This window comes from Cotesia typhae, unplaced genomic scaffold (assembly GCF_013202065.1).
Source record: "Cotesia typhae breed Kobodo isofemale line unplaced genomic scaffold, CoteBio_Ctyphae contig_69, whole genome shotgun sequence".
NCBI classification, from domain to species: Eukaryota; Metazoa; Arthropoda; class Insecta; order Hymenoptera; family Braconidae; genus Cotesia; species Cotesia typhae.
The window spans coordinates 1013057-1037813 of NW_027423763.1; the positions used below are offsets into that span (position 1 = coordinate 1013057).

A 24757-nucleotide genomic window follows, 5' to 3' on the forward strand; every position below is an offset into this window, starting at 1 on the left:
AAACGCATTTTTGACAACTAATGATTAATTAGTGGAAGAATTGAGTGGAAATTTTGAGAAATTAAATATAAGTTATCTTCTTTTGAAGGAATTAAGTTAAAAAAATTAGTAACTTTTTGAAAAATTCAAAAATTAAAAAAAAATTTTTTTTTCGAAAACATTATTTTCTTATTTTGATTGACGATATCTTTTGAACAAATCAGCCGATTTTGATCGGGTTGGCGGCATTTCACGTAGTTTTTCAACCTTAAGGTGCTGATAAATTTTGAAATTTATTCAATGAGTAGTTTAAAAGCTGTACCGAAAAAAAAAAAAAAAACGTATATTTGATGAAAAAAAAAAGAAATCAAAAAAATCAATAAATTGAAAAAAAAAGGAAAAAGTATTGAAATTAGCCGGTTAGATAAAGCGGATAGAAAGTACGAGTGTAAAGTGAGGGTGCACGTGAGTACTCGAGTATGAGTATGAGTACAACCACCAAGTGTAAGCTCCCACATGGTACGCTCCTTTCAGTGATTCCCTCTTTTTCTCTGGCGATTGTGATCTCCATCTACATTCCACATTCACGTCGCAATCCACATCGAGAGAGTTAAAGGGGTAGAAAGTCAGGCAGCCGAGTGGATGCAGATCAGAGTATCCGCGATGACGAGCGGAGGAAAGAGGACAGAGGAGGGAGTGGAAAAAGGAGATATGCGATACAGTTAAATGCCGGGTTAAAAAGACAAAATAAATTCTGGAGGGTTAAACTTGCATACATTCACGTCGAATTAAGTCACTTACACTATTTTATTTTATACCAGGCTGGGGTGAGGCTACACCCGGAGGGAAAAGAGGAAACGACCAAGAGGATGAGGATGAGAAGAGTAAAGAGTCACTCGATCTCTTTGTAAGCTGGCCCTTTCACAGGCTAAATATTCAACCCTCTTTCTCTTTTAATACTATATTCACTTCCTCGTATACTTTACTCCCAGTTTTCTATTTTTTACTGGTTTTTATTTCCTGGAGTAGACACTCGGAAAATTCAAAAATGCCGCTAAATTTTTAGATACTTAAAATTTTTTTTTTAATCAACAAATTTTGATTAACTTGATAAGCCTTTATAATTTTTAAACAAATTAATAAGTATACTCAATAAATCACAAAAAAAATTTTTTTTCGCCTATGCAATAACCAAAAAAAATTTTTTTCTTTCCCCAAAATCCCTTGACTCTCTAATATAACGGTTTACAACAAAAATAAAACGTAAACTACAGCATTTATGACGTTAAATATCCAAAAAAATTTTCCCATTGACTTTAGGGTTATTTGACAATTTACAATTCAGCAACCCAGTCGCTCCTTATGAACATTCAAGCTTAAAAAAACTCTTTATTTTTTTTATTACACTACCTCTTTTCCGAAGGGTTCTTTTTTTCTCTTTTTTCGATGACCATTTTCTCACTTATTTTGTAAGGCTGGCAATAAAAAACCCGATGAAAGGCTTAGTGGTATAAAGTCAACCCTAAACTTTTCCGGATTTTCTGAAAAATTGACCCGAGGGTCGCTCTCGGATGTGGGTCGAAGTACCGTTTTATTTATTGCACCCTTTAACCGTTAGTTGACCCTTTTATTCAAGGACGAATTTATTATTGTTTATTATCAGAAACTCATCAAATTTATTGTCAGTCTAAAATTTTTTATCCCAAATTCTACCAACTGTCCATTATAATTCTCAATTTTTAGAAAAAAAATTTTTTTCATCGCCAAAAGTCAGAAAACAATGATATTAATATCATCACTGCAGACCATTTTTTGAAATGGTCACTTTTTCCACTTTATAATCTTTAAAAAAATTTTTTTAAGAATCATTTTACCCCAAATTCTACCAACTGTCCATTATAACTCTCAATTTTTAGAAAAAAAATTTTTTTTCATCGCCAAAAGTCAGAAAAAAATTATATTAATATCATCGATGTTATAAGATTGATCAAGTAAATCATTTTCCTTGAAAATTATAGATCGGAACCCTTGACGGTACTTTTAAAACATCCCAATAGTGAATTTGATGTGGGCTGATCTCACAGAGAGCTATAACTCATTTCCAACTCTGCATACCCTTGAATTTATAACAGTAACACAGTCCGAACAAAGAAGCAATAGACTGAAAAGTTCAAAAATAAATGAATGCAGTTTGTTATTGAGTAAAAAGGGTTTAGGTTCGTTGTAACTCGGCAGTAGTAAGTAGAAGTTTACTCGAACCGCACGGTAGTCTAGTTTTGGCCATCAACCCGTAATAAGTCAAACTCAATTTTGTTATTTATTTCTATTCCGGAAGATAAAGATAAACATGAAGCAAATGAAAAGATGAATAGCCCGTAGATGGACGTTTAAACTCGGATGTGACTTCCAAGTGGGCAGCTGACAATAGGTTAAGATATAGGCTGAGGTGTAGCCCAAGTCGTGTGCCTGAGTGTAGAATCTGAGCTACGGGTAATTATTGCCGATGAATGAGTTAATTTGGGTTTGAGGAGTTATATATTCAAAGGTTTGGTTACCTGATGGGCCCATACCTAATTTCCTCGGACTGACCTGACACGTCTTAACTTAACGGCATTTGTTAATTTTAACATCATTCATTGTATATTGTCAACCGAGGCCATTCAACCCTTGCAATTTACGAGCACGAACATTTTAAATATTGCGGACAAAATCTTTACACAATAACTCTTCGACTTTTACCTAGTTCTTGCATCCTTTCACTATACGTTGACACAAAAAAGGCACACTAATGTCATTGTGCATAAAGGATTTATGGCTTTCAATTTTAAATTTATTTTCTTAAACAATTGTTAATATTTTACTTTTAAATAATTGCTAGAAAAAGATTTTTTTCACGGAACACAATTTTGGTAATCGAATTTTGTTTTGATTTTTCGGAGTGGGAAATTTTTTTTTTTTTTTAATTAAGGGTTGAAATGGACAGTTGGTAGAATTTGGGGTAAAATGGGGTAAAAATTTTGTTTCCAGGATATTAATATAAAACTAACTTTATAACTCCGTATTAAATCCTTCTATCAGAGCAGCGGGGTAAAATGGTCAGGTTTAAATAAAATTCGACGTTATAACTTTTATTGTAAAAAATATTGAGCAGATTAAAAAAGCGTATAATTTGTAATTTTATAAATTTAGTTCTCTATTAAACGGGATAAAAAATCCGTGAGTAAATTACAAAGTACAAAGGCCGTCTGCTGTACCGCACAATATTTCATTTAACGCCGGGTTTGTTTAGAGATTACATCATGCGAGAGCACACATACACGCACACATATGTGAGTGATAAAATGACATTGAGTATATAGGCGGGCAACAGCACACAGCATACACCAGTAGCGACACCAGCCGTAGCATCACCGTGCAGATTTAATACGATCAACGTCGTCATCCTACTCATCCTGCACTCACTCGCATCATAGCTTCCATATACATACTCCTATATATATATATATATATATATATATATATATATATATATATATATATATATATATATATATATATATATATATTGTTAACTATATCATGATGCATTGACCGTTTTCGGACAGCGCGCGTTCGTTTGTGGGAGATATTTTATCCGGAATTCGTTTTTTAACTTTGTCATTGGCTGGAACGCTAAAAAAAAAAGTTTAGTCATGTTTTGCGGTTATCGAATATTGTGTTCATTAAAAATTCAATTTTCAAAGGGTGGAAAATTCGAAGAGCATGATGATGATGATTTTTTTGTAAAAATATAAATTTTTACTCGGCGGCTATTTATAAAGAGAGTTTATTACCGCCGGAAATCCCCGAAGCAGGGAAGAGGTCTCCAAATGTGCTTCTTTGTCGGTGCATTGTGTATTTTGCTTTAGTTGAATTAGAATCTTTTTCCTGTTATATCTTCTCTATTATAAAGCCAGTGGAGGATTTTTTTTCTATTGGCTTTGTGGTGAGGGTGGAAATTATTTTTTTGGGTGATGAAAAATTTTTACACTGACAAATTTATTCCATATTTGTCTATTTATTCAATATTTAATAATTATAAAAAATTATATATAATTTTTTTTTTTTCCCGGATTTGATTATTTCCATCAAAATACAGAGAGTATATCGCGTTGTATCAATATCTCGATCAGGTGGATTTTCTTCTCCATAAAACGCCCTCGGATTTGATACGCTTACCCGTCAGTTGTGTACGTACTTTTTTACGGTCTCAGTACTATACCTTGGATCCATATATTTAAAACAAACGCTATTGCTATCTGATGTGGCGCCACGTTGTGCAAGATGAGACTACTCTGGTTATATCCCGAGGTCCTACAACATACGCGTTTTTCATCCCCCGTCGAGATTTCCAGCTTTTATTTTATGTACGCCAACGGAAGTCCCGAAAGAACCCAGGATTCGACATCTCGAGGTTTTTACCCGAAATTAAAAAACAAATGTATTTTTCTTTGCTTCTATCACTTAAAAGCGAAAAAAACTTTCTTTTAAATTTTCTAATTAATTTTTGAAAAATATAATGCTCTTCTTTATCTAAAATAATATTTTTTTAATTTTTTATTTATAACTTTTTCTCTCAATAAATTACACATTGTCTCTATTTAATGTCTTCTCTTCGAATTAAACACTTAATAGAAAAATAAATATCAAGCATAAACAAAAATTACCAAAATAAAATCCCAATTTATATATTTATATTTATATCCAATAAATATCTTATTTATACCCATACAAATTAATATATTAAAAAATTTAATTCAATAAAAAAGGGAATATTTGTAATAATAAATCCGATATGTTTTCTCACGATTCATCTCCTCGATTGTCACGTGATAAAGTTATATTTTTATATCTACATTATACAGAACGTAATATATCTAAAGAGCCAATAAAATGCCCCAGTGGGAGTCCACTTTGGAGCTGTCAAATTTCTTTGGAAATTGTGCACACATCGATTGACCAATCACTTCCTTTATTATTCCTCCACCCCGACTTGAGACTAAACTTTTCTTTGCTCGGTTCTATTCGAATTTTTTATTCTTGTCTTCAGAGCACCCACATGAAATTGTGCGTTGACAATTGACAAATAGAAGTTTATTGATAGAGTAATTTGTTCGGTTTCCGTGCGAACTCGATCAGACTCCTCAAAATTTAACAACAGGAAGACTCGTACGCCCACCGGGGGGCGGTTTTTAATTTATTAAATCTGATAGGTTAGAAAATGTGATAATTTTCTTTTTTTTGATAATCAAAGTTGAAATTATTTGAGACAAAATCAATCAAATGTAATTTTTTAACTAAATTTTGAAATTCCAAAAAGTTTGAGCTATATCTCGAATTCATTTTCTTCAAAATTTAACCCTCTACAAATTTTATACCAACCATATTTTCGATATCTCTGATAATTTCTTCAGAAATCGCATCAGAATTATTGTCACCACCATCATTATCAAAATTATGGAGTGCGTCTACTTATTTTCTTCATAACTTTGAAACTATTGGGATTAAAATTTCTATTTTGGGCTCATTTTTTTCAGAATTCAACCCTCTAGCCATATTTTCGATAACTCTGATAGTTTTTTCAGAAATCGCATCAGAATTAATGTCACTATCATCATCATCAAAATTGTGGTAAATTTAAAAATTTTCAATATAATACATTTTCTAAGCAAAAATTGAAAAATAGTATCCGCTTATATAAGCGATTGAAGGTAGTTGGTTGAGCTTAAAGGAAGAAATAATAAAACTAACGTGAGAAGAGATTGGATGTGTGGTAAAAGTCAAAGGCTTTTATAAACTCGAAAAATAAAAGGAAATAAATAAAAGAAAATAGTTATATAAAAGCAGATAGTGAGCAGAGAGCTGAGAGAATATCATCATATCCCGGGGGATATAGGTACAAGGTACATTATAAGATTCAAAGATCCTCTTCTACTTACTACTCGGAACGTGCCTAAGCGTATAACCACGGATTGGCCCCGTTCTTTATGGGCAATCTATGGTGATGGAGATGATAGGCAAAGAGATATACGTAAACTTGATTCTCCGGATCCTCATACGATATATGTCTATATATTCCTTTTTCTATCCCTCAACCCGTGAAATAAGTGCACGATAAAAAAAAGCATCCCGAGATCACAAGCGTGGCTTCTAAGAACCGACTATATCCCAAATAGTTTAACTTACGACCGGATTTACTGCCAAAGATAGCAACCGTGCACCTCCGAGAGATACAGCACCTCAAGACACATCTTATCCCATTGGATTTTCTCACTACCCGGCTCGAGGTAACCCCTTATCTCCCTACATTGTTATTTATTAAATCACTTTGGATTCTGCTTCTAGTTTCAGACAAAAACTTTCATTTTTTTCGAAATCAAGGTCACAATTTTTTCTAATTTAGATAAAAATTAATTTTCTTTATAAATTACTAAAGAACATTCAATTCCCGATTTAAATTATTTAATAATTATTTTTTACACCGAATTTTTCGAATTTTATATTGATTTTTTCGCGGTTGAACTTCTAATATGATTTCTGACAAAATTATCAGAGATATCGAAAATATGGTTGATATAAGACTTGTAGAGGATAGAATTTTGATGAAAATGAGCCCAAGATAGAATTTTTAGTCTCAATAGTTTCAAAGTTATGAAGAAAATAAGTAGATGCACACCACAATTTTGATGATGATGATAGTGACATTCATTCTGATGTGATTTATCAAGAAACTATCAGAGTTATCGAAAATATGGCTGATATAAAATTTGTAGAGGGTTGAATTTCGAAAGAAATGAGCCTAAGAGAGAGCTTCTAGTCCTAATACTTTCAAAGTTATGATGACAATAAATAAATGCACACCACAAAGCTTAGTATTACAGAAATTTTTGACTACCCATTGGATTAAAAAGCAAAATATAAAAAGTTTTGAATGTAAATAATTATCCATTCCACCGTGAAATTCCTTATTTTTCAAAATTAATGTAAAATCATTTGACTATTACCGGTGAAGGTGTTGAAAAAATATTAAAATTAGCTAGAATAAAAAAAATTGTCATTCTCACTTTGTCGCATTATAAAAAAAGTCGAAAATTTTTGTCCCAACATAAAAAACCATAAAAGCCATAAATGCCGTGTCTAATTCTTGCTGAGCCCAATAATGTAAAGACTCGTAACTATAACCTAGGTCGCGTGACTTCTGGGTTTGGTTTCCGTCCTCTGTCCATTTCCAGCCCAGAGTATAGCTCAGTTAACTTGGCTCCAAACTAAAATTCTCAGCATGAACCTTGTCATTGTAGGGCCTGGAAATGGTTGCGATCGTCTACATCCACCAATTCTTAACTCAAGAGAATTCCAAAAATCTGGATAGGCATTTCTGGCTTGTACTTTTAGCTGACCAGGAGACAATGAACACACAAAATATACGGTCGGCGCGTCACGGGGGGGGGGGGGGCGAGACCTCCTTCGTTTTCGATTTTTATCATCAGGTAGATATTAGCTCGATCAAAGAATCGACTAATTTTCTTCATATTTTTGTAATTACGAATTACCAGTCGCGTTTTTGTTATCAATTATCATTCCTGCTAAATCTAAAATCTCCAACGGACATGCACGTCTCGGACCGCCTGTGATCTTTGGCCTTCCACTGCTTTCTTTCTTCTAATATATGTAGATCTACTCGTCGGATTCTCTTCGGTTATCTAGATCTAGACGTGTTGAATGTTATTTTGTTGGTTTTTGGCTAGAATCTGGTTTTTTTTTGTTTTAAAATTTTATTGATAAAATTTGATCTTAAAATTAAAAATTAAAGAATTTTTTTTTTTAATTTAATTTAACAAAAAAAAAAAAACATAATAATTTTGTGTCCTGTAATTTTTAAAGAAACTTAAAATTTTTTTCTGAATATAGAAAAAAATTGTCTCACTCCTGATCGCGACATGCCTTTTAGCTATCTATCATATTCGCGTCGGTTGAGTGCCTGCGAAACTCATCTATAACACACCCGCCATAAATAAATAAATAAATAAATAAACACATTACATGACACCGATATAGATGTGGATGCGTTCTAGTATGCGCCTCCGATGCTCAGAAATAAAAAAATCTCTTATTTACTGTCAAGCTTTCCAGGACAGTGAGCATCTACCTGCATCTGGAAGTCAACTAACTAAACGCGCAAGAAATTTCTCGACAAAGTAAAATACAAAAGAGGGTTACTCTGTATCCACATATATAATATATATCTATGAATTGTTGAAAAGCCGATGCGGGGAGGCGGGTAACCCGTGTTTGCCGTTAAGCATAAATGAAAATGTCTCGCACCTCTGATTTATGTCAACTCGGATCCAGATCGAGATTCAGAGTCTAGTTATAAGACCGTCCACCAAAACTGGGCCCTTTATTCTTTTTATGTGTGCACAATACATACAGGACATATTTATTTAAAACGCGTGGGTTTCACTTTCATCCTCATTATTATTATTATTATTATTATTATTATTATTGTTATTATTGGATTTTCTATTGAAAATTGCATAAAGCGGATGACTTTATATGAAAATAGTGAATAAATGGTAAGCCGCGGATTTTCTTGGCTCTGACTTTGATGACATGTTTGTAAACGGATTAGTCATGGATTTGTATACCGTTGATGCCTTCTATACTGTGGAGAAAAGATTATTGATTATGGATGTTTGGTTGTATTAGATTAATTTTTATTTAATGACCGGATAATTTTATTTGACCTTTAAAAAGTTTAACTTTTAATTTTTTTGGAATTTGGAGTTCAAAAAGTTTGACGTTGAATATCTGCGTAAGGGTCGGGAATTTTGAAAAAGTGTATCAGACTAATTTTTTAGAGGAATTAAATTCTGAAGAAATTAAGCCCAAGATAAATTTTTTTGGACAATTGGTTTTTGAATTATGGCAATTTTTATATTCATGTCACCTTGAAAAATCCAAGCACCCATTAATAATCAGTAAAGTAAGAAAAAAAATGATAGTCACGAAAAAAAATCAACTCAGATCATTAAACACTTAGCAACACTCAATGAAAAGTTAATATTTATTTCTAACTCCTCCGCAAGAAAGAGCCACGCGTATCGTGGGACTTTCTCCGCCCGAAAAAATATCTAAAAAAACTTCTATCTATCCATGCCCAGAAGCCGTGAGAATCTTTTACTAATTTTCATCTTTCTAAACGAAAAGTGAGATTTCAACGGCCTCTGTAACTCTTATAGTTTAAGTTATGTAATTTTTTAGATTTTTGGAATTTCGGTCTGGGAATATTGATCTTATAACTCAATTATCTCCGCAACTATCATAAATATCAAAAAATTATAAGAGACCAAATTTGTAGCTCTCAAAATTTTAAAGAGAAAAAGTCATCGACCGACGCTCTATGACTTTTGGTCCCAGATATATGATTTATTTTTCATAAAATAAAATCCAAAATTTAGATTTTTGATTTTCTTCAAAATTTTTACTCATGGCAGCTTACATAATTTTTCTACCAATTACAGGAAAGAAAAAACACAAAATTACAAGTTCTATAACAGCACTAGTTAAAAAAAAACTTAAAAACAAAAATTAGGGGGGCTGGAAGGCGCGTGCTGTTAATCATTAAGAGAAAGTCTGTCATTTAAAGCCAGTGCTTGAGACGCGTGCCTCAAATTTACCCGAGTCTTTCCAAGGCAATCGGAAGCGTAGGAAAATAAAAGGGAAACGTTGTTTCTTACGGGGAAATCGGGTACGTCCTTGGAGAATAATTGTTTTGGCCCACCAGAAACCGATGTCATGAAAAGCGTGCGCGGCTCACACGACCAATGACCTCTAACTCTCTGTTAAATATTTTCTCCTCAGCATTACCTCCATTTTGTTGATTTACTGCCGAGCTCAATGTTTTCAAATGCCTGCCTTCCTCAGCCTCTTATTAGTCGAGATGAGAAACGTCAACGCATACTGAATATTTCTAGCTCTCAGCTGTAGATCTACCGAGTCTCCCGTTGGCACAATTTTCAAAACAATTTTAATGCTCACCTAAAATATTCCGGTCAGGGTGTTTCTGTTACTGAATTAGTTCCAACTCTTGATTATTTTTTATACGCTAGAATTTGATATTTAATTATCCTACAAGGCTCTTTTTAACTTGGAAATAAGTTTTTTTTTACAAAACTCTCACAATTATTCCAATTCTACAATTAACAATAGAAATGTACTCTAAAATACCCGAAAAACGGATAATTTACAGATTTTTTATGATTTTTTAAGTAATTTGTATTTTTTTTTTTTTTTTTTTTTTTCAGACTTTACAGTGAAAAATAACTAGAGTATGCTCTAATATTCGAGTAATAACATTAAATATAATGATTCTTATAAAAACAATCGAATTTTACCAAAAAAAACCAAAAAGAATAAGAAATTTTAGAATTTTGAATGACCTTGAAAATATCTAACAAAGAAAACTTTTTTTGAAATCAATATTTTTGCTCAAAAATTTACAGAGAGCTTCTTTGAAGTGTCTAGTATCCTGCCAATATCAAACTGATGGTTAATTAAATTATTAAGGGTCTCAAAAAAATTCGGAAAAACTTTGCAATTTTTTTTCTCTGTTAATTTTGTGTCTTTTTGGCTTTAAATTGTATTTTAAGCATTTTGAAAAAATTTTTTAATAAAAATTTTGAAGTATCAAATGAAAGTACTCTTCCCTCTCCGAAAAGCCAGCCACGCGCCATATAACATGAAAAATAAAAAGCAAACATGTTTCCTTAAAAAATTCTTGTCCACTCGACTCGATAATAAACTACTGTGCCTGGAAGGCCTCGGTTACAAGATCCAAACAGAAGACAGAAGGCAGGAAAAAAAGAAAACTTAAAGATATACAAGTTAAGTCGTACGCTGGCCATAAATCAGATCAGGCAAAACGAGTAGCTGAGAGGTTAAAAATTTTCTACCTCTACCTTTACCTCTATTACCTTTCAGCGTCATCTCATTGAATTACTTTATACCTCGTACCTCAACTCTGTGCTTCAGCTCTCTACCTCATGTACCGAGCGAGAGTAAGGGGCAATATATTGTAAATTGCCTCATTCTATAATGCAGCTTACACGTTTATTTTTATTTTTCACGGCAGTAGCTAATTCTAAAATCATTTATGAAATTTCTCTTTTATTAGTATCGGGATAATTTTTACAACTCCTCATCCTTCTTTTTAAAATTTTAACTTATGGATAGCCAAGATGTCACTGTAATATTACCAAAGTGAAAGTTTTAACTTGCATATTTGTCTGTTTGTCTAATTGTCTAGTTTGACAAATTTACTTTTATTACTCTCTTTGCAGTGACCCAATAAAGAAATTTTGTTGGAACTTCTGTTTATTGTCATGGGTATTCAAATTTAGTGGTAGCTCTAGTTTTGCGTAATATGCTTTGCGGGTCTCCGGGCTTGAGGTAGTCGGGGTGCTCCAGTTTCACAAAAATTAGGGTAAGTGGACAATGGACAATGCTCGAGGACAGTTCAGAAGGCCTAAGAGATATTTTAGTTGAAAGTTTTATTGGGGGGAATAAATCAGTTTTTTGAAGTTTAAGTACTAAAATTTGATCTTAGAGATTTTAACAGAAAAAAATCGGGGTAAATTTTTACTCCTACTAGTAAAATTAATTTTTATTTAGCTCGAATAAGTTTAAAATAAAAAATTTATCTTAAGTTAATTTTATTTAAAAAAAAAAAAATTAAATTTTGAAACATTAAATCAAATTTTTAGAAAGATTATTTTATTTTTTTGCTAATTTATCAAAAAATTTTACTTTTAGAAATTAAAAAAAAATATTGATGCATTTTTTTTAATAATAATAAATAAAATCCATTTTAAAATTTTTAATAATTTTTTTTTTTTGACTAGGGATTAGAACCCCGCTGAAATTTCTAATAGAAACTCTAACCCGTAAGATTTCTCCGCTCCAATTTCTACCGAATCCCAACTCTTTTGTGCTAAGCCTCAAAAATAAATACAAGCAGGTCTTAAGGTTTGAAATTGTGCAAGAATTTGGTTTTTTTTTCTCCACATTGATAATTCAACAGAGCAAATACCCCCAGACAAATTAAACAAAGACACAAGTGCATTTGGCTTTTAAAATTTTCTACCAACAGCTTTCTAATCCTTAAAATTCAATGCCAAGACAGTGTATTGGCCTTCCGAAGCTTATACCCATAGCCTACTGACCTAAAACCAAAAGTCTCACCAACAAGTTACTTTTACAGGCCAATTTTACCAAACAGTCACACCGTAAATCCTGTCCTCTCTTAATTTCTGTGTCAATTCTTCTGAAAAATTCTTCTATATATTTAGAAATTGAGTCATGGATAGAATTTTTTCAAAGTCACTCCATTAAAGCATACACGCTTTAATTTAGTGACTATTTTACACGGATGTTAGTCTTAATTGTGTTTTTGGGCGGCCTTGACCGAGTTTCCGGTGGCTGTTTTCCGGCGAATTCTTTTGGGTGTATTCTTATAGATATTCTAAAGATAAAAGTGATAAATTTTGATTAGAGGGCCTTTTTTGGGAATTTGAATTTAGAGAATTTGAGTAGAGGCCGAATTTCAAAAATTTGGAAAGTTTGATTTTATAAAAAGTACTAAAAATTCAGATATATTATTTTTTTTTGGAAAGTTTGGATTTTATCTTGCTTAGAATTTTTGAATCCTTATAATTTTTTGAAATTAGAATACAAGAGGCTGTGATTAAATTATTTTCATTGGAATTGACTATAATATTACTGAAAAAACTAGAAAAATTGTAGAATTTAAAAAAATTGGGATGACCTTGAAAATATCTAACAAAGAAAACTTTTTTTGTAATTAGTATTTTAGCTTCAAAATTTACAGAGATTTTTTTTGAAGTGTCTAGCATGTCCTCAACCATTTAAGAGATATTCAATCCCAAAATTTTTGAAAAATAAAAATTCTTAAAAGCTTCAGATACGATAAATATCAATTAAATTTTTCATACAAGGAAAAAACATGAATTTGATACTGATCTGTATAAAAAAATCCGTAATCAGAACATATCAAATTTCAGCTAGCAAAAAGCGTTTTATCTCGCTGTACATAAGTATATAGACGAGCGTATGCATAATATGCGTGTATATAGGGCTTATATATATAATGTAGGGACTAGAGAATAAATAATAGGGCAGGAGTATAATAGCCGAGTCGAAAAATAAAAGATAAAGGGGAAAAGTGATTGAGGGGGCAATTGCTGGATGACCGTGGATTTTTTAGATTTTTTTTTATGTTTAAGAATAGGCCACAGCGGCTCGTATACGGGGCACCACATATGGGCAGGAGTATTAGATAATGGTGTTAGGCGTCCCTAGCCTTCGAAGAACACCCTTAAAGTCTCTCTGTATGTGTGGTGTATATTTTTACCACCCCCTCCTCTCTTAGTAGCTGATTCCCCTTTGGGTGTACCGCCCTCGGGATCAACACAAAGAGCGTGTGCCTCCCGATGAGTGGAGCCGTGATGACGTGCGGATATGTTGCGCGTGCTATACGTATGTCCATTATTTGTAAGTACCAGTACTGGCTATACTTATAAGTCGGTGGATGTTTTTCTGCTGTGAAAATTCCGTTTAACGAGATTCTCGGAAAATGACGCTGCTGAATTTGGAAAATACAAGAAACCGTTAGTTCAATAGCTATGATTAGCAACTTTTTTCATTTAGAATTTTGTAAGCTAAAAATTTGTTTTTTTATGATTTTTTTATATCTTGAATAGCTGCGGAGATATTTGAGCCCGAAGATTTATAATGTTCAAAATTATATTATAATGGATTTTTATAAATGTTAATACAAAAATTACCATAATTCAAAAACTAATTGTGCAAAAAAATTGATCTTGGGCTTAGTATTTTCAAAATTTTATCAGCTACAAATTCGATATCTTATAATTTTTTGATATCTGCAACCATTTCGGAGATATTTGACTCCAAAGATTTTGGAAATTCAAAAATTGAACAAAATATAGTTTTAATGTCTCAATTTACCCAGAATGTTATAATTAATAACATTTGACCGTATTTTGACTCGAAAAATAATTCCCCAGGCCATTAGAGCCTTTTGGAAAATATAAATATAGAGAACTAAGCGTTTACCCTCGTGCGTATTCTCATAATCGAGTAGCCTGTGCAGTATTAACGTCTCTCAATGAAGAAGCGGTTGTTTTCGGAGGGTGTTTTTGGTGACTAGACGGGGGCATGGGTGCAGAAAGTATAAATCTAATGTATAGTGTATGTTATATGTTATATATATGTTGTATGTTGTGCAGTATGGATGAGGGATGAGCCTCGGAGAAACGGGAATGAGAAGGAGCAGAAAGAGAAAAGGGAGAATCAACAGTAGCTGCTGGATATAGAAGCTGAGTACAAGTCGGTTGATTTTGAGGGGTTGCAATGGGGATTGTCGTGGCGTACCCTGCGGGCTTCCACGGTCTCCTCATCGGCGGCTCTCTAACATCCACACAACCCCTCGTACACATGTGTAGAGCGCATAACCAGTGCGGAGAGAATTTATATCGTAAGCGTGTAGCTGAGTGTACTCATCGGGCTGAAATAAACCGACCGGGTGGTTTATCCCCCGGACCCCGAACCGCTACTCCCAATGTAACAGAGTAGATCTGTATTACTGTATTGTTAAATATACACAAGTTCAGCCATACAAATTCCATTGGAAATTTTATTTTTTAAGCGCTTCAATTCGTTTTGAAATTGCTAGAATTAATTTTTAGTTTCCAAAATCTTTGATGTTAAATATCTCTTGATTGGTTCTAGATATCGAAAACACTTTAGAGACATAATTTGTAGCTGATAAAATTCTGAAGAAGAAAAATTGGTTGCGGTTTATTTGCTACTGGTAGTTTCTGAGCAATAATACTAACACCATTTATAAATATGACAAAATTCAAAAAAATTTTTTTTCAACTCAATAAATCGATAGAAAAAACTCCCCAGACACCTTCTACTTGATTTCCAGTGTCATATTAAATATCAGTAATAAAATTTTACGTAATACATCCCCCAATAGATCGATTGTATAAAAAAATGGACGTTGAATTATATCCAGGAGATCAGAGGAATTTTAGTGCACTAAAAAAGTAAAACAGTAGCAGAAGGAGAAAGAGCTCGATCGAGTGCCGAGTGAATAGAGGGTGTCGCGATCTGTGAGAACCTCACGGGTGAGACTCATGCACCCCATCCAGTGATGTGTGATGGACCTAAATGGATGAGACGCACCCCTAAAGCTAGACTGGTAAAAAGAGACCCTTTAGTATTGCTAGTATTAAAGAGAGCGAGTGCCAGCTTTGGCGACTACCGACTACTCCGCGATAGATATATCGGGTGCATGACATCGGGCTGTCCGTACTTTTTTTGCTTTGCAACCCAAAGAGCATTATGTTCACGGATCTGATCCATCCGGAATAATGAAAGCTAACAAAAGGTTAAAGTTGTCGAGTTATAAAAGAGTTTTTATAATTAAATTTTTGAATTTATCAGATGAATGATTTCAGGGGGCCACCACCATCACCATCACCAGCACTGTCTCCATCCATATGTGTGATTTGGATGATGGAACACCTTCGGTCTACTGCTCACTGCACAAAACACACTGTACAGACTATAGAACATAGAACACTTGGCAGTTTTTGCAGAAAAACAGAATAGGAAGCCTGTTCCCTTTTATTGGCGATGATGCTGATGGAATGCTAATAGCGGAGGTCAATTTCGGACTGATTAACTTGAATAATAATCCGAGAAACGAATAGAAGGAGTGATGAAGGCAGAAATTGGTCAATCGCTTGGGGCTCGGGGGCTGAAACTAAACTCGAGATGACTGTGTAAGGAAATTGTTCCGACGTGTCCACTTCCTCTGGCTTGATGAGAGTTCCGTTTTGATCAAAACTTCTATCCACCGAGGACTCTCTCGGTAAACACACTGGATCCTCCGAAACCCTTTCGACAGCGCCAATTTATACCGCGATTTAAAATTAACATTTTTTTCACCCTCATATGGACTCTGATGGTTATTTTTGCTTGGGGATATGGAAATTGGTTGTTTCCAGCGGATTATAGTACAGAAAAATAATAGTAAAACTAGATAATTAGTGTCATTTTTGGTTTTAGTGCTTTGTTAATGGTGTTTTCTTGAAGAATTTAGAATTTTTTGATCATAGAAATGAAAGTTACTTTATTGGAAAAGGTATTTTGGAGATTAGAAGAGGAAAATTTTAATTGAAGAGGTTTTTTGATGAGTTTTAGGTGAAAAACTGCGTTATTTTTGGTTACAAAACATTAAAATTGGAGACGAAAGTAAAAAAAGGACTTAATAGACAACCACAACATTCATATTTTATTTATTTTTTTCCCGAGTAAGTGGTAAGTGCAGTAAGTATTGGTTACTATGGAAAGAAATGGAAGAAATTCCGGGATGAAACATAATGCAATGAGGGTATGAGTTTATGACGCCAATTAAATGTAAACGGACTTGATTTTACGATAGGGTTTTTGTTATCCAGGTCCTTCTTAAGTCCCGAGAAAGTATGCAAATACAAAGCAGAAAGCAGCGTCAAAAGAGCAATAGTCTATGGGTATGGTTTGGGTTTCGGTTTGGGTTTGGGTTTACTGCGCTAGGTAGTAGTATAGCAGTGTGCCAGTAGGTAGTAGTTTTATTATGAGAAAAGGTCGTATCGCGGGATGGGTATTTATAGTAGCCTCTGTCTCTTTGCTTACTGATGGTGATGGCTTTACTATTCTAGCAACCAGACTGAGGACAGTTTGGGCTTTTGGATACGGGATTGAGGTAAAAGCTGTGGTCATTGCATGCCAAAGGAAAAGTAACCGTTTACGATACAGATAGTGTACTCTCTATATAGCCAGCCGTTTTATTATTGAGATAAAAAAATCCTTACTTTTTTCCTGGGTTCACTTTTTACTCTAAAACTTATACCTTAAACCGGGCGCTGCGGTGATTTTATTGCCTTGGTCACGTCGACGCTTTTAGATTTGTTATTAAGATACCTGTTGATATTGGACTTTTTTGACTGTTCATATGATTAACTAAATTTATCCTACACTAGAGATCCTAAATCGATTCTCAGGTTTCAATTTCTTTTTCATTTGCACTTTTATTTTTTTGTTGGAAATTTTCGTCTGAGATTCTTTCATTTTTATAGTTGATAACTGACCAACTAACCCTCAGATTTAAATTCTCCTGCAGTTCTCAGCTGTTTATGGTCTAATTCAAAGATCCTGACCAATCTCCATTCAAAAATCTCGAAATTCTTCTAACTTTTCAGCAGCTAAAGTTTCCGTATCAAAAAACAATGGAGTTTTTGGTGTTTTTCATTTAAATCAGCGCCTCAACTTTGTCCATAATTCAACCTCCAGGGCAAAACGATTTAAAAAAGCCCACTATCTCCCAATGTGTGACACATGAACCCGTGAGTCGCGAATCCAAGTAACCAAGTATACGTGAAATGTTGGAGCTTGTCAATTAACAGACCGCTGGGCAACGGCATTACGCTTTGATAGACTTTAAATCATGGGTTAAATAGCAATTGGAGAGAGAGAGAGAGAGAGAGAGAGAGAGAGAGAGAGAGAGAGAGAGAGAGAGAGGTTAAACAAAAAGTTTAGTTTTTTTTTTTTTTTTCCCGTGAAACCTCGTTACGGTTAAAGTGAAAAAGCTGGTCGGTGATCGTTGCTCGCGGATAGAAACGCGTTACACCAGGACGGGGGTATTATTGGTGCTCCGTTGGTGCTGCCTTCTGGTGTTTGGGGGGACTGGACAGCAGGGAATTATCGGAAAAAGGTAAAATCAGCGGTTTCTACGAAATGACTGGTGCAAACCGCGCCCATCGACGTTTAACATGCTATCTCTGTAGTGTGTATCTGGTGACTATCGACCAGTTTTCCACCGTATCTACTTCCTACTCTTTCTCTTTGTGTACCATTGCTCCACACGCATCCACGCACACCCACCAGCACCAATATCACCATCCGCATTCTACAACCAGCCAACATTTATTGATAAACACACAACAAAGCACTCTTTAGCGGGGTTCCACCTTCCACCGATCGATAAGCGATAACGAGGTCGAATTCGTGGGACTTTGTTCGAATGCAAAGCAGCTTGTTAGCCGACCTCGTCTCGCGTGCTAGACATCTTTCTTAGTTGGCTCTCCTCGTCTCCAGGATCGGTTTCCACAACTAAACCCAAGACCTGCCATCAGCGATCCAAAGGTCCAAGGACGGTTATTGCCTTCTAATATGTTAAAACATTCATTCAACTGGTTTCCTTTATCCCAGAAAGACCAAGTTATTTACATCCCCAAGTACGTATTTATCAGGGGAGCAGCCCTCTTATTATTTCCCTTTCGTCTTGTCTTGCTGCTTTCTTTCCCTCTCCTTCCTTCATCAAAACAAGAGCTTATCGGCAATTGAGTTTGCATAATCAAGAATCTCGACTCGCAGCTACCTCGAAAATCAGGCACCAAATTCACCCTCCCTTTGAGCCTCACAATCTCCAGCTAGATCAAAAAGGTTCAGAAATATCAAAAAAAAAAAATCTCCAGTTCTGGATGACAATTAGTCCTTGCTGGATTGCTGGATTGCTGGATTGCTGTTGACACAAAAAGTCACGAATTGTAATCCAGCTCGCATGCGTAAAGTTGCGGTCTGTGTGCGTGTGTCTTCCACCCTCTGGCCTCCTCCATCCATAGGACGCAGGGATTGTGGATATGGAGCAAACGTGCGAGAGGACCAGGATGGTTACTAATTGTCCGAGGCCTCTACCCAGTGACGAGCACCCCTCATCAACGCTGATTGCCTAACTCTAGAACCCTCAAACTCGGACAGCGCTCTGACTCTCTCTGAACTAGAGCAGAGCTCTTGCTGGCTCCCTTCCTCCCGTTGGTGGTAATCTCGAACAAGAGGATCCAGTTTGTTGGTCGCCAATATCAATTTGTCAGTTTCCAGTTGCGATTGTCTCTATTCTGTACTTGGACTAACTTGACTCTCATTGTCAATTGTCGACCGGTTGTTTTTCGACACCCCGTTCATCAATCAGCGAAATCATCCAATCAGCTGGATTATGTCCAGCTTGCCCGCCAAGTCTTGACCAGTTTTTCCCCTTCCAACAAGTTTTTTTGCTAATTTTTTCACCTCCCCCAAAAGGTTCTCAATCAGTTTTATCAATCATTTTTACCCGTCTAATTATCAATCTTGATGATGGTGCTGGCTCCCTGCCTAGGGCTGCATTCAAACGTATTAAATGAGGACCGCTGCCTAATACAGATCTCACGTTCCCCTCAATATAAAATTCTCCCCTACACACGCTTTCAAATGAGAGTGTGGCGTGCTACCATTCAGATTTAAATTGTACCAACAAAAAATCTATCCAAGGCTACAATACCCGCTCGCTATGCATATGAATGTTTTGATGTGAATTTTTTAGTGTGTATATGTCGATGTGAATATGCAAATGTAAAGAAACAAGAATCCCTTTTTCACGGCACGAGCTCAAGACGAATGTGACCTGAAATATCTTAATCCTAATTTGGGCCTTGTCATACCTTCAGAATATTATTAATAATTCTTCCAGTAGCAACTGACATCTTTATACTATCTAAACTTAATTTCTAATGGTAAAAAATAATTTAGAAAAATATTTATTTAATTTAGATTTATTTTATCTCTTCTATAATAAACTATTTACATTAAATCTCTGTTTGAAACTTACAATAAATTACAGACAGTTAAGACAGTAAATATGCCGGCTATCATACAGTCTCGTGGCTCTCCCTCATAAACATTCATTTCATTTTCCATTCATTTGTAAACATTGTTCATCAATATTTACACTTTGTACAATAAATATATCAATTATTTACATTTACACTTTATTTACATTAAATATATGAGTACGCATCACTAGCCTTCCAAAGTTCTCAACCACCCACTCCACATTCAATAAGGCCTCCAAACGGGCTTAGAAGCCACGGAAGACAGCTTTGTCGGTGCTTTAAGCTCGCACCGTCCGCTTTCTTTCTTCACCGGAGGGCTGGAGGGAGCCGCTGGTGGCGTTCTCTTGCATACGTCACTCGTCACAGCGACTACGTTGCTGGTACCGTTGACGCTGACGTTGGACAGCGTGTTGAGGCGAATCGGCACAAAGGCACTGCGTACTTCCTCAGATTCACTGCTAGTTTCACTTGGACTTCTTGGAGGGCTGCGAGATGGGCTCGTTGGCAAGGCTGGTGTCTTCGTCGTCGGCATACCTGGGTACTCCGTCGGGAACTTTACGTGCTCGTGGAACGGGTACGTTGACGGCAGCATACCGGGTGTGAAGGCTGGTGGGAATAAATCCGCTGGTGGCATTGGCATTGCTCCTGAAAAAAAAATAATTTGATTTAGATTTTTTTAATTTTGTTTGTTGTATTGGTTTGAAGGTCTTCAAAAAAAAAAAAATTTAGAAATTGCTGTTATATTTTTTTGACAACTATTGTATAAATTTTCGATTCAAATGGAAGCTAATAACTGAAAATAGTTGAACATTGAAGCGTGCAATTTGGATTTTCTGTTTTTTAGGGTTGTATTGTATGAATCCCGAGGGGAGATTGTGGGAACAACCCCGAAGGGTCCGAAGGAAACGTAGACCACGGGATGAATCATCAGCGAATCAATACGGTTCTCAACTCTGAAAAATTTTGCGAACTAACTAAAAAGAGATGGTTACCTTTGATGAGTGCAGGATGTGGCAGGTGCCATGCGTGCCCTAAGTAGGCAGCGTCTATCCAAGGATTCAGCAGCCCCAGTCCAGGAAAGCCAGGTCCGTACTGATAATCTGCAACAACACCAAAAAAAGAGATTAGCAAAACAAAAACAAAAAAAAAAAAATGATGATGATGATGGTGATGGTGATGGTGCTAACTGAAATCTTGTGTTGATGATGATGGTAGTGTTGATGGTATAAATAAGAATTATTAAACGGGATTTAACGAGCCCGAGAATAGTTGGGAATCGTAAACCGGCGATTAAAACAGCTCGTAAGCAAATACCCTGTGTGTTTTGTGGCACATATGGCTGCTGGCATATGCCAGGCGATAAACAAATTCATAAAGCGGTGTCTTTGCCAGGATGATGGCATCCATATACCATGGTAGCGTGATCTCTCGGAGACATTTATTATTGTTTTACGTTATCATCCAGTAGCTGAGGAATTAGTCAAAGAAGCCCGCTTTGAGCGCGGATTTACACATATGTGCGATGTAATGGACATGTGTGGGAGAATACGAGAGAAACGGAAAGCAACACCCGTGACCGCGGCGTGGTTTGAGGTCCGCCAGATATACGCCGGATTATTATACGCTGCAAGGCCTCTGACACCCGTTTTGCGGATTCTCTGGTTGGACACGCGCTTATGATCACTTCTGACCACTTCCTTCCAAGAATTTGGAGGATCTCGTGGGTTATGATTATGGTTAATCGATGATTATCATTATTGACTACTTACTTGATTTAGATCTTGGCTCTCGCGGTCCATCCACTGTTACTTTAATTGCTTTGGTGTAAGTCGCAATTTGTGATGGTTGGCTGCTTATTTGTATCGTCAACGAAAATGATTTTCCTGAAACAATTTTATTGTTATTACATCAATTAATTTCCAAGATCTAGGTCTTAAAAAAATCAATATTTTGCTTAATATAGCTTATTAATCGCTTTAAAGCTCAATTTATTTAAAAAAATTTCTTTTGACAATCTAAATTAGGTATTACATAGAAAAAAAAAAATTAATTTGAATCAAAAAAATAGTTTCTTTGTCTTTAATCAAGACGAAACGTTTTTAAATCGAGTAAAATTTCTTAGTTTAATAATTTTTTTACTCAAATCAAAAAAATTAAGTTCTTAAAAATTATTCATCATCTTTTGATGAATCTAAAGCTTTAATTATCAAAAATTTAGCCAATCAAAAAAATCTATCAATTAAAATTTTTATTTTTAGCATAAAAAAAATCAGATCTAAAGATTAGGCATCAAATTATCGATCATTAGTTGGAATTTAAAGAATTTTCAGAGATGTAATTGTAAGATTAGATCAATTAAAGGATAGAAAGGATAATCAAGCTCACCTCTTCCACTTCTTCCAACAAATCTAAGATCATTAAACTTAGCGACCTGATTTTTCATCACCGCGGTGCAGTTCCTGAGTTCCCCGCAGCAATTTTCGTCATTACCGGCGCGTATCGTCACCGGAGTGCCATCGCTGACTTCATCAAGGGCGACGACTTTGAAAGCGACCGGCAAGGATTTATTAGATCGCCAGTGGGTGGGCAAGGCGGTGCAGAGGATCGCAGGGCTTCCGGTCTGCACGAGGTCGCCGTGGCAGGCACGAAGTGCGTCGTGGATGGTGCTGAAGCTTTCCATGCCTAGCGGGCCTTCCGGCAGATGCATTTTACACAATAATCCTGGTTCTAATGGCACTGCACTATCGATCTGGTGATCAATCACAACACTGCACTACTAACAAGCTAACAATTCACTGGATTAGACGATTAGCTTCCTCCTGGTCCGGTTGTTCGATTGTCCGACTGTCCGGCAGTCCGGCAGTCCGGCTGGAGCGGAGGGCAGAAAAGTTTTAAATTGGAAGTTAAAACGAGGCGAACACGATGCTCGTCGAGCGGATTCTAGTTTTTCGCAGAGATCTACCACCTATTTAGAGGGGATTTTTATCCCCACCAATTTTTCCTAACGCCCCACCCAGCGGTGGAGCGTCGACCAATGAGGACGGTGGTCGTGTTTGTGGCCTCAGTGGCTCGCCGCCTTCACCCCTAACCAAGCTTAAGGGTTGCTCGAGACCGTGGGGATCTGAGCTACAGTCTCCAAGAGACCGTTCCTGCTTCTGTATGTCGGCGCTCTTGCTTGCTCCCTCGCGCTCGCTGGATCCCAGATCCTCCCTCTCGCTTCCACGTGCTCCCAAGCCACACGCTATACCAAGCTTTGTCTTCTTCTATGCTTCTAGTCTCTATTCTGCAAGTCTTTTGCTTCTGCCACGCTTTCACTCTCGCTCACACCTGCTTGATTATGGGCTTCTACGTGTGGGTGTACCACTGTGTATTCCGGCAGATTATCGGCGGCATGACACCCACGTACACGTGTTTAGTTTTTTTTTGTTCTGTGATGTTTTCAGATTGTTTTTATTTATTTATGTAAGATGGTCAATGACCATTGGTCATTATTTTTTTTTTTTTTTTAATTTGTTCAATCAATAATTAATATTAAATTATATTGTTTATTTTTTTATTTTATTATAACAATTTTTAAAAAAAATTAAAAGTTAATTTAATAATTGACTATTAGAAAATTTTTTTAATTTTTTCTTCAACAAATTAAAAAATTTTTTATACAATTTAAAAATATATTAATTGTTAAATTTTCACTTTTATTTTATTTTTTAGCATAAAAAATTGAAAAAATAAAATTTTTCCTTTAATTATTATTTAATAATAAAGCAAATTTGTGATAAAAATACTAAAAATATAATTTATCCTTTAAACGCTTAAAAAAAAAAAAAAAATGTTTTAATGAAAAAAAAATTAAATAATTTTATTTTTAATGGGCTTTAAATTAAATTTGTCATCATTTCAAAATGTTATTAAAAATTTCCTATAGAATAAAAAATAATTGATTTAAATTATTTAAGACACTTTTTTTAATGACCGTAATGAGAAAAAAATTTTTTTTCTCCTGTCTAGCACCAAATTCACACTAAGCATCGGTCAAAAAAAGCAGCTTAGATAATAACTATCCAAAAATTAACAAACCTACAAATCCACTTAAATCTACACAGAAGCAAATGAGCTTAGATTTAAAATTAATGTAACTTAATGTAACTTATAGTCTCTCTTTATTGTCAATTGAAAAACAAAATTTAAAGTCCACAATTTATGTCATCGGGATTACTCATTACTGAAAAGTAGCACTCTAAATAATAAAATCATTAAGTACGGGATAATATATTATGCTATCATGTTATATTACAGAGATATGGATAATTGCCTAGTCATCGTTAAGGCCAAGGCTTTATCACAATATTTTCTACCTACTATTCTAAATTTACAGAGACATAAATCGTAATTCTAACCCAGGTAATTACAATCTCAAATGAAGAAAGTCTCGGTCCGGTCTTTTCTTTAGTAAGCAAAAACTCTTAAATGCATTTGGGTGAGTCTAAGTAGCTTCTCTAATCTTATTTGAATACAATCAAGGTTTATAAATATTTTGACGGCATTGTTACGTGGTTTAAGAACCTTTTAAAAATCGGAGATTGAGAATTTACATTTACAAGCTTGGTAATTTTTTTTTAAAATAACAATTTTTGTTTTGTTTTTATTTAAATAATTTTTATTAAATTATTAAATTAATTTTTCAATTGCTTAATTTTTTGTCCGGAAAAATTTTACAAAAAATTTTTTATTTTGTAAATAAACTTCTTAAAGAGTATAATAGCTTGTAAATTAATAGAATTATAAAATAGCGTGGGAAAAAATACAAAAAGGAAGTACTGGATAATAATACATAATATTATACGATTGTTAAAAAAATTTTCTTTCAAGCAAAATCGATTTTTCATTCTTGATATATATGTTTGTATATTATACACTTTTAATGCGAGCAACTCCACCCACTG

At 34.8% G+C, this 24757-nt stretch overlaps 1 protein-coding gene across 1 annotated transcript; it reads right to left on the minus strand.

Annotated features, from left to right (window-relative positions):
• Positions 1-19753: 19753 nt before the first annotated feature.
• On the minus strand, positions 19754-22752 carry LOC141532769 (segmentation protein Runt). The gene is made up of 4 exons (XM_074251262.1): positions 22200-22752; positions 21584-21697; positions 20807-20914; positions 19754-20459 (listed from the first exon to the last, which is right to left on the minus strand). Exons 1-4 carry the CDS (start codon positions 22519-22521, stop codon positions 20038-20040), a joined length of 966 nt encoding a protein of 321 aa, XP_074107363.1. The 5' UTR covers positions 22522-22752; the 3' UTR covers positions 19754-20037.
• Positions 22753-24757: the final 2005 nt, after the last annotated feature.